Raw genomic sequence first — 12,181 nt, forward strand, 5'->3', positions numbered from 1 at the left:
AGCCTAAGCCTTGTAACCAAGAAGCACCTACAGTATACTATATGAGGCCTGTCTCTTATACACATCTAGATGTGTATAAGAGACAGTCATCACCATACTCATCCTCATCTTCCTCATCCATCATCCTCCTCATCATCATCCACATCCTTATCGTCAATCATCATCCTCATCCATCATCATCGCCCTCATCACCATCCTCATCAATCATCGTTATCCTCATCATCCTTACCATCCTCATTATCCAGTATTATCCTTATCCTCAACATCATCAACCTCATCGTCATTCTCATCAACATCCTTATTATCATCATCATTGTCATTATCATCCTGATCATCATCATCATCCTCATCACCGCCATCATCTCAGTTTCGTCATCCACCACCATCATCATCATCATCATCATCATCATCATCATCATCATCATCATCATCATCCTCGTCCTCATTATCAGTAACCACATCATCATCAGTATAATTATCATTATCACCATTGTCCTCATTCTGCTCATCATCCTTATCATTGGCGGATCTGGACTGGGTCAGAGGGGTCCTGACCCCTTGGGAAAAAAATCTAGACCTACCTTTTCAGGACCTGTGAGCCGAAATTTTGTTGTCACAATGGGAAAATTAGAAGTCGGGAAAGCTCATTTCCCGTTATCTATTAATCAAAATTGTTTTGGGGGAGGACACCCGACTCCTTTCTTTTTCAGGTTCATCGATTTATGGAAAAAAGAATACGCATGCAACTACTCAAATGTTTTTTATGTATGTTTAAACATAATATTCCTATTTACTGTAGTAAAAATGAGAAAATTTTAGCTGACCTTTTATAAAATGAGAAAACCTTTTTTGAAGTCATTAAGACACTTTAGAAGGCGGGAAGCGATTTTTTTTCCGTACGAAACATTTGCATGAAACTCCACTCGGGTCGTCCCGGATTGATTCGACTCGAGTTTGATACGAACAAGAGCAGGCACTTGGCAATGTCGTGACGTTCGAGTATTCTATTAACTTTACTGTACTGTTCTTTACATATGTTTACCTACGGTAAATCTTACCGATTTATGGGATGTAGGCTACGTCTGTAACTAACTGTGAGCTTCTTGAATGTTTGTTATCAAATGTACTACAACAACAACAGCTAGTACCCCCTTCTATAGTAGTACCAGTGGTAAATAGGTACATTCCTATCAAAGGCTAGAGCAAAAGAGGCTAAACTAGTGGGCCTAGTTACAAGCTGAGCTAGGTCCTACCTGCTAGCACCCCCCCCCCCCCCAGACTATGCCCCTAGGCCTGACACAACAGTCACGCTTCGCATGCCATTGACTGAAATTTGAAACAAATTTAAAACATGAAATTAAGATGGGACAGTAGTGAATATTAAATATTATATAATATCACTCCGGCATTAATGAACTTGGCCTAAGCCTTGTAATGTAATTAATATTAAATAATAATAATAATAATAATAATAATAATAATAACAATAATAATAAAATAATAATTATTATTATTAAATAACCATATATAATTTCGCCATTAATTAACTTAGCCTAAGCCTTGTAACCAAGAAGCACCTACAGTATACTATATGAGGCCTATAATCCAAACTCCCTGCCTTAATTTTTAGTACGGTAATTCTAGGCGGAAGCAGGTTAACTCGGCCCCAAGTCAATTCGGCCCCAGTCATCTCGGCGCCAAGTCAACACGGCCCCATGTCAACTCGGCCCCAAGACAACTCGGCCCCATGTCAACAAACCCCAAGTACACTTGGCCCCAAGTATATCGTTATTGTTATTAGTTATTCTATATACCTTTGTATAATTTTTATTAACATCATTTTAATATTATTTTTATTAACGCAGTTTTTTTTGTTTTTTTTTTTTGCTTGAAACTTCACTCGGGCCATCTCGGATTGACTCGACTGAGTTCGATACGAGGGACAAGAGCAGACACTTCGCAATGTCGTGACGCTCGAGTTTTACTATTATTGCTCTTTCTATGTTTACCTATAGTAGGCCCAAGGCAATTCAACAGAAGGACGCACATCTCGGGACATCAAAGCTTATAACTCTGGCATCGACATTCTAGGCGCATGTGCGTCCCTACACGCTAAAAGTCACAAAAACCATAGCGACCAGAACATAAACCGTCAGCGTACGTGACGGATTGCCCACGCGCGTGTTAGTTGCCATGATAATCGAGCGTCGTGCGGTGATTATAAAGGCCTAATGATATTTTGCACTAACATTAGACTGAAAATATATTCTTCATTTCAACATCAATTTTACCAAAATTGTGGTGAATTGTCGTTCATGAGACTCACTTCGCAGAAAAAATTAATAAATTTTCCGTATATGCTCAAATGTTCGTTCTCGGCACCTTATGCCAACATTGTCAAAATGACAGATTAATGTTACATAAGAACATGAAATTTTATAAAATTCGTAAATTTTAAATTGCTATAACTTTTCATTTTCTTGGTCAATTTTCACAAATCAAATTGCAGTTTATAGAAGCATTTAACAAGCTCGAGGTAAAAAAAAAAATCAGATGTAACAGACATTGCGAAGTACCGAAAAATTAATAAAATAAAAACTAACACCATAAAACGAATGGCACGCATAGACTAATAATTGATGGCTGTACTCGCAACTAGTATCGGATTGTCGATGCCACAGTGAAGATCAAAGGACTGTACGCACGCGCTATGTTCGAGAGCGGAGATGTGCGTCCTTCTGTTGAATTAACTTGGTAGGCCCATGGAGGTATTATTGAGAAGGAGATCACTCGGTAACAGTTCCCTTTGACGCGACAAACCCATGTGTTCCCCGTTTTTGCATCGCGCGCGGGCGTATTACCAAAGATACTAGAAATACAAGATAGAGTTCTCCACACAAAAAAAGTGTTCCACCGTGTTCCAATGAAATGCATGGTGGGAATACGAAAAATGGGACGCCCCCTACAGCTGGATCTAAAAAACTTGTGCCAAGCTTTCGTTACCAAGTCGTCGCGTATTTTATTATCAATTCTCAACAAACATACTAGATTTAAAAACAAACTGGAATAGACACCCAGACAGTGACATCGGTGAATACATAACCTCCTTGGTGGCGGTAGAAATCGTTGCTATTATCCAAATAAAACACAAAAATCATAAAAATCATAATCATGAATCAGTAAAGAATAAAACAACAATACAGCGCAGAATCGCATGGCCGGACGCACTCTTAGTGAAAAGTTTTCCTCCATTAGTGGAAAAGGAAGGGCGCCTTTTGCGTCTGGATATACTTAGCAACAGAAGGGCGCCCTGTACGTTGGGCACGAAGTATAGGAAACTTGCATGGTTAAAAAGAAGGGCGCCGCCTACGTTGGGCACGACTTCCGCCTCATTTTTACAATGCGAGAACTCTATCTTGTATTTCTAGTATCTTTGGTATTACCCTATAACTCACATTTTTTCGTTAGCAACAACTTGGCAACGACATGCATTTATGCGCTTCCAGCAGAGCAGTTGTGCAATAAAGCGTTTGAATTTAACCCAATAAATATCTTTATAATGAACAGTGTTCCCCTGATTAGATTTTTTCGGACTTTTGGTATGTTATTATTTGTATATTTCAGGAACGGATTCCGTAAAATATTTATGTTAAAATTACTTCTGTGTTCATTATAATTTTGTCTAAAGATTGATTAGTTCGACTATAAATCTAAGTCAGCGTAAAACTGAAAAATACTCAGATTTTGGATTGATTTTTCGAATAGTTAACCCTCGTTAACCCTAAAATGACTTAGTTTATTATAATCCTCAATCATTTATTAATTAATATATGTTAAAATTAGAATTTTGGCCAATTTATGGAAATTGAAGTTGAAATATACTATACTTTTAAAGGTCATGTGAATGTTCCATTAAATTCGAAACTTTTTGGTGGAAAATATTAATATGTTTGATATTTTATGAGAGATAAATGTATCAGCTTCAAAATGGAAACGATCGCGCAGCCATAGTGATTGACTGTATGTAGTGCGCATCGGGAAAAGAAGGTGCTCTCCATTTCGCCATGTTCAATTTGTTGGTAAGCCTGCTGAAAATTTGATGGCGGGGAACACATAGGACTTCAAAGGCATCGCGCAAACTTTCTTCACGCGCTGCGGCAGCTTTGATCTTGGGTCATTTGCATAGCGCTGCGTGCGCGTAGCTTTTTCGAGTGATCTTCTCAATAATAACTCCATGGTAGGCCTATGATATCTTACGGATTTATGCGATGTACGTGTGTAACTAACTGTCGACCTTCTTGGATGTTATTAAATGTTAGTATAATATCTACAACAACAGCTAGTACCCCATTTTATAAAGTGTAGATAGGTACAGTAATACCAAAACCTAGAGAGAAAGAGGATAACAATTATATAGGCCTAACTACAGGCTACCTAGGCCCCTCCTAAAACTATAGGCCTAGGGCTTATGTCCCTAGTGTCCAAGCTGACACCAACAGTCACGCTTCACATACAAACGTTCATTGAAATTTTGGGAAAAAAATGGAAAAAAATTAAAGCATGAAATAAAAAATAGAGTGCATAAGAGAAATATTATTAAATAAATAATCCATTCAGCGGCGTTATTGAACTTGGCCAATCCTTGTAATGTAATGAATGTTAAATAATAATAATAATAATAATAATAATAATAATAATAATAATAATAATAACAATAATAATAATAATAATAATAATAATAATAATAATAATAATAATAATAATAATAATAATAATAATAATTTCAGCATTAATTACCATGACCTAAGCCTTGTAATGAAGAACCATACTATTTACTAGGCTTATTATAATTAATAACTAGCCCAGGGGGAATATCTTTTGTGTTATTTCCCCTTAATAACGTCGATTTTTTAATTGTTCTCTAATTCCTCCATTGTCTAAGTTCCCCTTAAGGTAGGCCTATAGGTTGGTTTTAATAATATAATAATCAATAATAATAATAATAATAATAATAATAATAATAATAATAATAATAATAAATAATCATTTCGGCATTACTTGTAATTAACTTGGTCTAGCCTTGTAATCAAGAATCTGCAGATTAGGTACTATGCCTGATATTAATAAGTACGCTTAGGCCTCATTTATACATTCATTGGTACTCTGCCATTTTGGAAGGTTTTATGGCATCCAATATTTTAGAGCTGCCTATTCTCAGCTCTTCTCTTAATTTGAAAATAACTGTCACGTTGACATAGGGCCGAGTTGATTTGGGGCTGAGTTGACTTGAATTCTTCATATAGGTACTTAGGTAAATAATTATCTAAAACTTAGGCCAACTAAAAAATAAAAGTATTCAGAGTATGTAACTCAAATTCAAATAACACTTTTATTATTCGTGCAGCGAAATCAAATATTACATAGGCCTATATCGTTTTAAACGACTCATTATATTAGCATGGTAACATCAATGTGTTTTTTTTTTCAAAATCAGACAGCGAGCAGCAATCCTGAATCTCAGAAGTTCTGTATACGGTAGGTTTATCTTTGGCTGATGACCTTTCGACCTTCAGAATTCAGATTTTCGAGTCGAGTCAGTCGAGACAGCCCGAGTGGAGTTTCATGCAAATGTTTCGTACGGGGAAAAAATCACTCGCGGGCCAGCGATAGTCCTCATTCACTTGCTACCTGGCTTAACTTACGTCACGGCCAACAAACGCAATCTCACGGCCAAACTCAACCAAACCTGTTTTCGATGTCGGCCAAAATTCGACCAGATTATACTCGGACGTTTCACCGACAGACATTTGGCCTACAGACTATCGACCGAAATACCATTTCGCCGAATGCCAGTTTGCCGACAGGACGATTCGCCAAAATTTTTCGTGAACCTGTTTAATGGATGGATGTGCCACCAGGTGGCATACAGTATTTAGATGATTAATTTTCGTGGCCTGACGTTTCACCGACAGACATTTGGCCTAGGCTATACTATCGACCGAAATAGCATCTGCCGACACGAGATTTTTCCTACACCACATTTCACCAAATGCCAGGCGTTTCGCCGACAGACAATTTCCCGACAGCGAATTCGCCGACATTTTTTTTTAACATGTTAATGGATGGATGTGTCACATAGTGGCATATTTAGATGATTCACTGACAGACATTTGGCCATATGACTATTGACCGAAATACCATTCGCCACCACATTACGTCGAATGCCAGTTTACCGACAGGATGATTCGCCAATTTTTTTGAACATGTTAATAATGGATGGATCTGTCACAAGTAGCATATTTAGAAGATTTATTTTTCGGTTACGTGTTCAAAACCTTTCTAGTACCGAATATTGTGCACAGCGTACAGCTATCAAATGTTAAATTATGTTTTGAGCATTGAGTTTGAAACTTCCATACTGTGATAGAGCTAAAAGTTCTTGATGATAAGAAGAATTTGTAGGCCACTGTTTAAATCGTGAAAGAATTATTCTATTCTGGTAACGTATTACTATTCTTTATAATAATGGAAGGGCCGTAATAATTTGGGTCGGATTCAGGGGCTGCAACGATGCGATCGCATCCCCCTCCCCCTCCTCCCCTTCCAAATTGTGTTAAGAACATTATTTTCTATTGTATTGCTGATATGTAGGCCTACATAGTACCTGGTTTGGGTTTGCTTTTTATTGTCTTAAATGTGATGTTTTTGCTTTTTGATTTTTTCTCTCCTTCTTGTTTTCCTTTTGTTTGAAGAACAGTAGAATTATTATCACATGTACAAACAAATGCTGTGAATTTTGTGAATTCGTACTGTGATGAATATAGATTCATATAGGAGGCCCTCTGTTGGTTCATACATATATAACATACCTTGTAGTATAATGGTAGAGTCCCGAAAGTTTAGTGCGGTAAAGAACGAGTGTTGCGCGTTGGAAACTAGGGACACCATACTGTAGTAATGTAGTGACGGTTTGATAGTAAGCAATAAGCCTATGTAACACATCGCATGTTAACATTTGATGATAGACGTTCGCTGGTGACTCGTCACGCTTGACTGCACAAATGAATATTTATGAAGTCATATGATAGGCTGATACCATTGGTATTGTGGAGGTGCAGTGGGTTTCTTATTGCCTAATTTAATTGTTTAATCATTGTTTTTACTTATTTTACAGTAATTTTACGTCTTGATGATCTTGATGACAGTTAATAAATATATACCAAAAGGCAAAAGTGTTGTTGTCGAATATCATCGAGTTAGTAAAATACGCCCGACGTAACAGTAAAATTACATAACCGCATCCTGTTGTAGTGTTCTACCATTGGTCCAAGTAAGCTGAAGTAAACCGGATTTTGAGTTATAAATTTATAGAGCTAACATGGCCAGCGAAGAAGCAGATAGGGTCAGAACATTACAACTAAGGCGTAGAAATGGAAAGGGTCTCACCAGGCAATTAAATGCATTAAAATTAGAAATTGAGGTGGGAGAAGACGTAAATAGTGTAGAAGAAAGGGTGCAGCGAATTTCAGCAGCCTATGAGAATGTAGAAGAAAAGCATGCAGCTTTAATAGAGTTAGTGGAGGATGAGGACACTTACGAGATTGAAGAGAGTGGATGACAGCCTGTCAGCTTCAATACATGCAGGGAATTAAGGCAGGAAAAGGTTATATTAAAGAGTATAATAAAGGAGAAGTCCTAGTTGATTCATCTGTGGTCGTCGCTGATGAAGCCAACTTTGATGAAGCCGTTGCTGATGAAGTCGTAGCCGATGAAGAAGTAGCTGGTGAGGTTGATGTGTCTGTTGTGGCCGATGCTAATAGTGATGGTAATGTTAGTTATTCAGCGGGAGATACAAGCTCAGGTGAACAGTCTCCAGTGGAGTCCTCAAAACAGAATAGTGTGGATAATTTCACCAAGTATTTGATTAAAAAGGAGCTACTGAGCAATGGACTAATTAAATTTGCTGATTGCCCAATGAATTATAGATCGTGGAAGGCTTCATTTACCGGTGTAATCAATGAATTGGAACTGGTTCCAAGGGAAGAGCTAGACCTACTAACCAGATGGCTTGGAAATGAGTCACAAGGTCATGCAAAACGAATCAGAGCAGTGCATGTGCCAAACACGAAAGCTGGCCTGAAGGCATTATGGGAACGCCTAGATGAACTGTATGGAGCGTCTGAAATACTGGAAAAGTCATTGATGAACAGAATAGAAAGTTTCCATAACCTGAGCATTACAGAAAACGCCAGACTGCGAGATCTTGGGGATTTATTAAAGCAAATTCAGGGAGCACGAGATGATGGAACTTTGCCAGGCCTAGATTATTTGGATACTTCGAAGGGCATTAGTAACATCGTAAATAAGTTGCCGTACTTATTGCAAAAGAAGTGGCGTACGAAAGGTGCACTGTACAAACAGGAAAAGGGTGTCCCATTTCCACCGTTCAGTATTTTTGTAGAATTCGTAAGTCAGCAGGCAAAGATTAGAAATGACCCTAGTTTTGCATCATCACAAGCCCAGGCTAACACCCGTAAACCGGCAGCTCGATCTTTCAACACATCTGCTAAAGTAGAAAAGAAACATGGATGCCAAGCATGCGGAGAAAATCACAGCATATGTACCTGCAAGTTGTTTAAGGAGATGAGCACTGAAGAAAAGCAAGCGCTTGTAAGGACAAAGAGGCTGTGCAATGGTTGCTTAAAAAGAGGACATATATGGAAAGAATGCCGAAAGAAAAGCATATGTGAGATATGCCAAGGGAAACATCCTACTGTTTTGCATATACATAGACGCAATCCAACATCAACAAGCAACGCACCTCAGACAGTATCATCATTCAGAGCAGAATCAAGAGATGATGCCATGTTACAAATTCTACTCATTAATAATCCCAGTGTAGGTGAAGACCAGGGGAAAGCCTGAAAGGAAGGTGCTAACTTACGCATTGCTAGACAACCAGTCGGATGCTTGTTTCATCACTAGCTCTCTAAAGAATAAGCATCTGGGCCAACAGTCATCTTAAAGATCTCAACTATTTTAGAAGAAGACACTGTGAGTTGTGAACGGATTGATGGGCTTATCATCACGGGCTGGCAAGAGGAGAAAATTATAGAGCTTCCATGCTCTTATACCAGAACAAATATTCCAGTTACTCAGTCCCAAATTCCCACTTCAGAGTCAACTAATGGCTGGGCACACTTGCAATCAGTGAAAAAGTTCTTGATGCCATACAATGGTGATATAGAAGTTGGGCTATTGATAGGTGCTAATTGTGCCAGAGCCCTGAAGCCTAGAGAGGTAGTGCCAGGCCAAGATGATTACCCTTATGCCATAAAAACATCATTAGGCTGGGGAATAGTTGGGTTAATTGGAGGTAGAAAGGAGTGCAAACTTGGACATGTTGTTTATAGAACCACTACTAATGAAATACTCTCTATGTTCGAGGCTGATTTTGTTGAGAGAGAAGCTGAACCAATGTCAGTCAATGATCGGAAATTTATAGAGGTCATGGATAAACGAGTTTAGTTTGTTGACGGACATTTCCAGTTTCCATTGCCATTCCGACAGGAGCCTTGCTTATCAGATAACAAGGAGCTAGCAATAAAAAGACTTGATCAGCTGAAACACAAGTTGAAGAGGAATACAAAATTCAGAAATGATTATGTTACATTCATGAATGGTATGCTGTCTAACTATGCGGAAGGAGTGCCAGATCACCAACTTGCTCCTGCCAATTACATTCCACATCATGGTGTTTACCACCCAAGAAAACCAAACAAAATAAGAGTCGTGTTTGATTGCGCAGCTCGTTACAAGGGTCCTCACTGAATGATTACCTTCTTCAAGGTCCAAATCTGACGAACAGTCTGCTAGGTGTCCTGTTGAAGTTCAGGGTGGAACCGATTGCAATTGTTGGAGACATCGAAGGGATGTTCAATCAGGTTCTAGTTCGACCTTGTGATAGAGATTTCTAGAGATTTCTATGGTGGGAAGATGGCAATCTAAGCTCAGCACCCGAGGAATACAAGATGAAGGTTCATATTTTTGGGGCAGCATCATTTCCTGGAGTAGCAAATTATGCCTTAAAAAAGGCTGCAGATGTGTATGAAAGCAAGTATGGATCTGATGCAGCAGACTTTGTGAGAAACCATTTTTATGTAGATGGCTTAATATCGGTGTCCACAGTTGAGGAAGGTGTTAGTCTCGCTAAGCGAACAATAGAGCTGTGCAAGAATGCAGGATTTCGCTTGCATAAATTTGTGGCAAACAATGAAGAGGTGTTAAAATCGTTGCCAAGCAGTTCAGTGGCTGATGGATGCAAACAGTGGAGCACACTTCCTACAGAACGAACCCTGGGTATACTCTGGGGTGCTGGTTCAGATGCCTTGCAATTTAGTTCCTGTGTTCGAGAACGCCCTTCCACTCGTAGAGGTGTCTTATCTATGGTGAGCTCAATTTTTGACCCTCTAGGGTTTCTTTCACCATATGTTTTGAATGGCAAAAAGATACTGCAACATCTGTGTACCAATGAATCTGATTGGGATCAACCAATTCCAACAAGTGTCGAGCAGAAGTGGAAGCAGTGGAAAGATCAAATTAAATATCTAAATAATGTCCGGATTGATAGGTGTTACAAGCCAAACCTAAAGGAACCATTGTCCATTAAGTCTGCTGAACTGCATCATTTTTGTGACGCAAGTGTGGATGGGTATGGTGAATATTCATATTTGAGACTTGTTGACAATAATAACTGTGTGAAATGCTCCTTAGTGATTAGTAAAGCCAGAGTGGGGCCCAGGAAACCAACAACAATCCCTAGAATGGAACTTGTTGCTGCTACAGTGTCAGTCAAGATCGCTACAATTTTGAGAAGAGAACTGAGTTGCTACAAGAACTTAAAGGAACATTTTTGGACCGACAGTAAGGTCGTTTTAGGCTACATAGTTAATGATGCTAAGCGCTTCCATACCTTTGTAGCAAACAGGGTCCAGCTAATACGTAATAGCAGTGAATTAAGACAGTGGCATTACATTAGCACCAAATATAACCCTGCTGACATTGCTTCCCGTGGCATGGAAGTTGAAAAACTAATAACATCAGAAATATGGTGGAATGGTCCTAAGTTCTTATCTGACCCTGTTTACATGGTAAAAGAGGTGAATGGGCTTCCAATTTCCAATGAAGATAAAGAAGTCAGAAGAGTTAATGTTTTTGCTATGCAATTGACCCCAGTAGTTCCAGAATATATAACGACTGTCCTTCAGAAATTGTCAAGTTGGAACAAAGCCAAGAGAATATTTGCGCTGTGCCTCATCTTCATTTGTAAGTTGAAGGGTGGTAAGCGTTCAGGCAATATTATGGTTGAAGATATGAGTCAAGCTGAGAAGTTGCTGATAAGGGCAGCTCAGCAGAGTGAGTATCCAAATTGGACCAAGTTGGCCAAGCTAGACCCAGTGAAGGATGAAGATGGTCTGCTGAAGGTTGGTGGGCGCCTGAGGAAGTCGGATCTTTCTATAAATCTTAAACATCCTGTAATCCTGCCTGCCAAATGTGAAGTTACCAGGTTGCTGGTCAATCATTATCATCAAAAGGTTCACCATCAAGGGCGTGGCATAACGCACAACAGTATAAGGTCAGCTGGCTTTTGGATAGTGGGTGGTATGTCGCAGTATCAAGATGGATATACGGATGTACAAAGTGTCGTAGAATGCGAAGACAACCTAGTTGTCAAAAGATGGCTGATCTCCCAGAAGACAGACTACATCCAGCTCCTCCATTCTGCTACTGTGGAGTTGATTATTTTGGCTCTTGGATCGTGAAATGTGGACGTAGAGAGATTAAACGGTACGGAGTGCTTTTTACTTGCATGGACTCGAGGGCAATTCATCTAGAAGTTTCACATTCTCTTTCAACAGATTCATTCATAAATGCCTTCAGACGCTTTATAGCAAGACGAGGACCAGTTAGACAGGTGCGCGCAGATCAAGGTACAAATTTTATTGGAGCCATAAAGGAGTTGCGAGAGGCACTACAAGAAATGGACCAGGATGTAGTAAAGGCAGAAATGTTAAAGTTGAGCTGTAATTGGATCTTAAACCCACCATGTGCTAGTCACATGGGTGGGGTTTGGGAACGGATGATTAAGAGTACCCAAAACGTTCTGAACAATCTACTATTT

At 39.0% G+C, this 12,181-nt stretch overlaps 2 protein-coding genes across 2 annotated transcripts; both read left to right on the forward strand.

The window, feature by feature from the left end:
- The first annotated feature begins 7,614 nt into the window (after nucleotides 1–7,614).
- Nucleotides 7,615–9,977, forward strand: LOC117103008. Its single transcript, XM_033243467.1, has 3 exons — nucleotides 7,615–8,902; nucleotides 9,044–9,527; nucleotides 9,809–9,977. Exons 1-3 carry the CDS (start codon nucleotides 7,615–7,617, stop codon nucleotides 9,975–9,977), a joined length of 1,941 nt encoding a protein of 646 aa, XP_033099358.1.
- A 54-nt stretch (nucleotides 9,978–10,031) lies between these two features.
- Nucleotides 10,032–11,822, forward strand: LOC117103009. Its single transcript, XM_033243469.1, has one exon. The coding sequence runs from the start codon at nucleotides 10,032–10,034 to the stop codon at nucleotides 11,820–11,822; it is 1,791 nt and encodes a 596-aa protein (XP_033099360.1).
- The last annotated feature ends 359 nt before the right edge of the window (nucleotides 11,823–12,181 follow it).

This window comes from Anneissia japonica, unplaced genomic scaffold, assembly GCF_011630105.1.
Source record: "Anneissia japonica isolate Jap-2015-1 unplaced genomic scaffold, ASM1163010v1 scaffold284954_len198220_cov131, whole genome shotgun sequence".
Lineage (NCBI taxonomy): Eukaryota > Metazoa > Echinodermata > Crinoidea > Comatulida > Comatulidae > Anneissia > Anneissia japonica.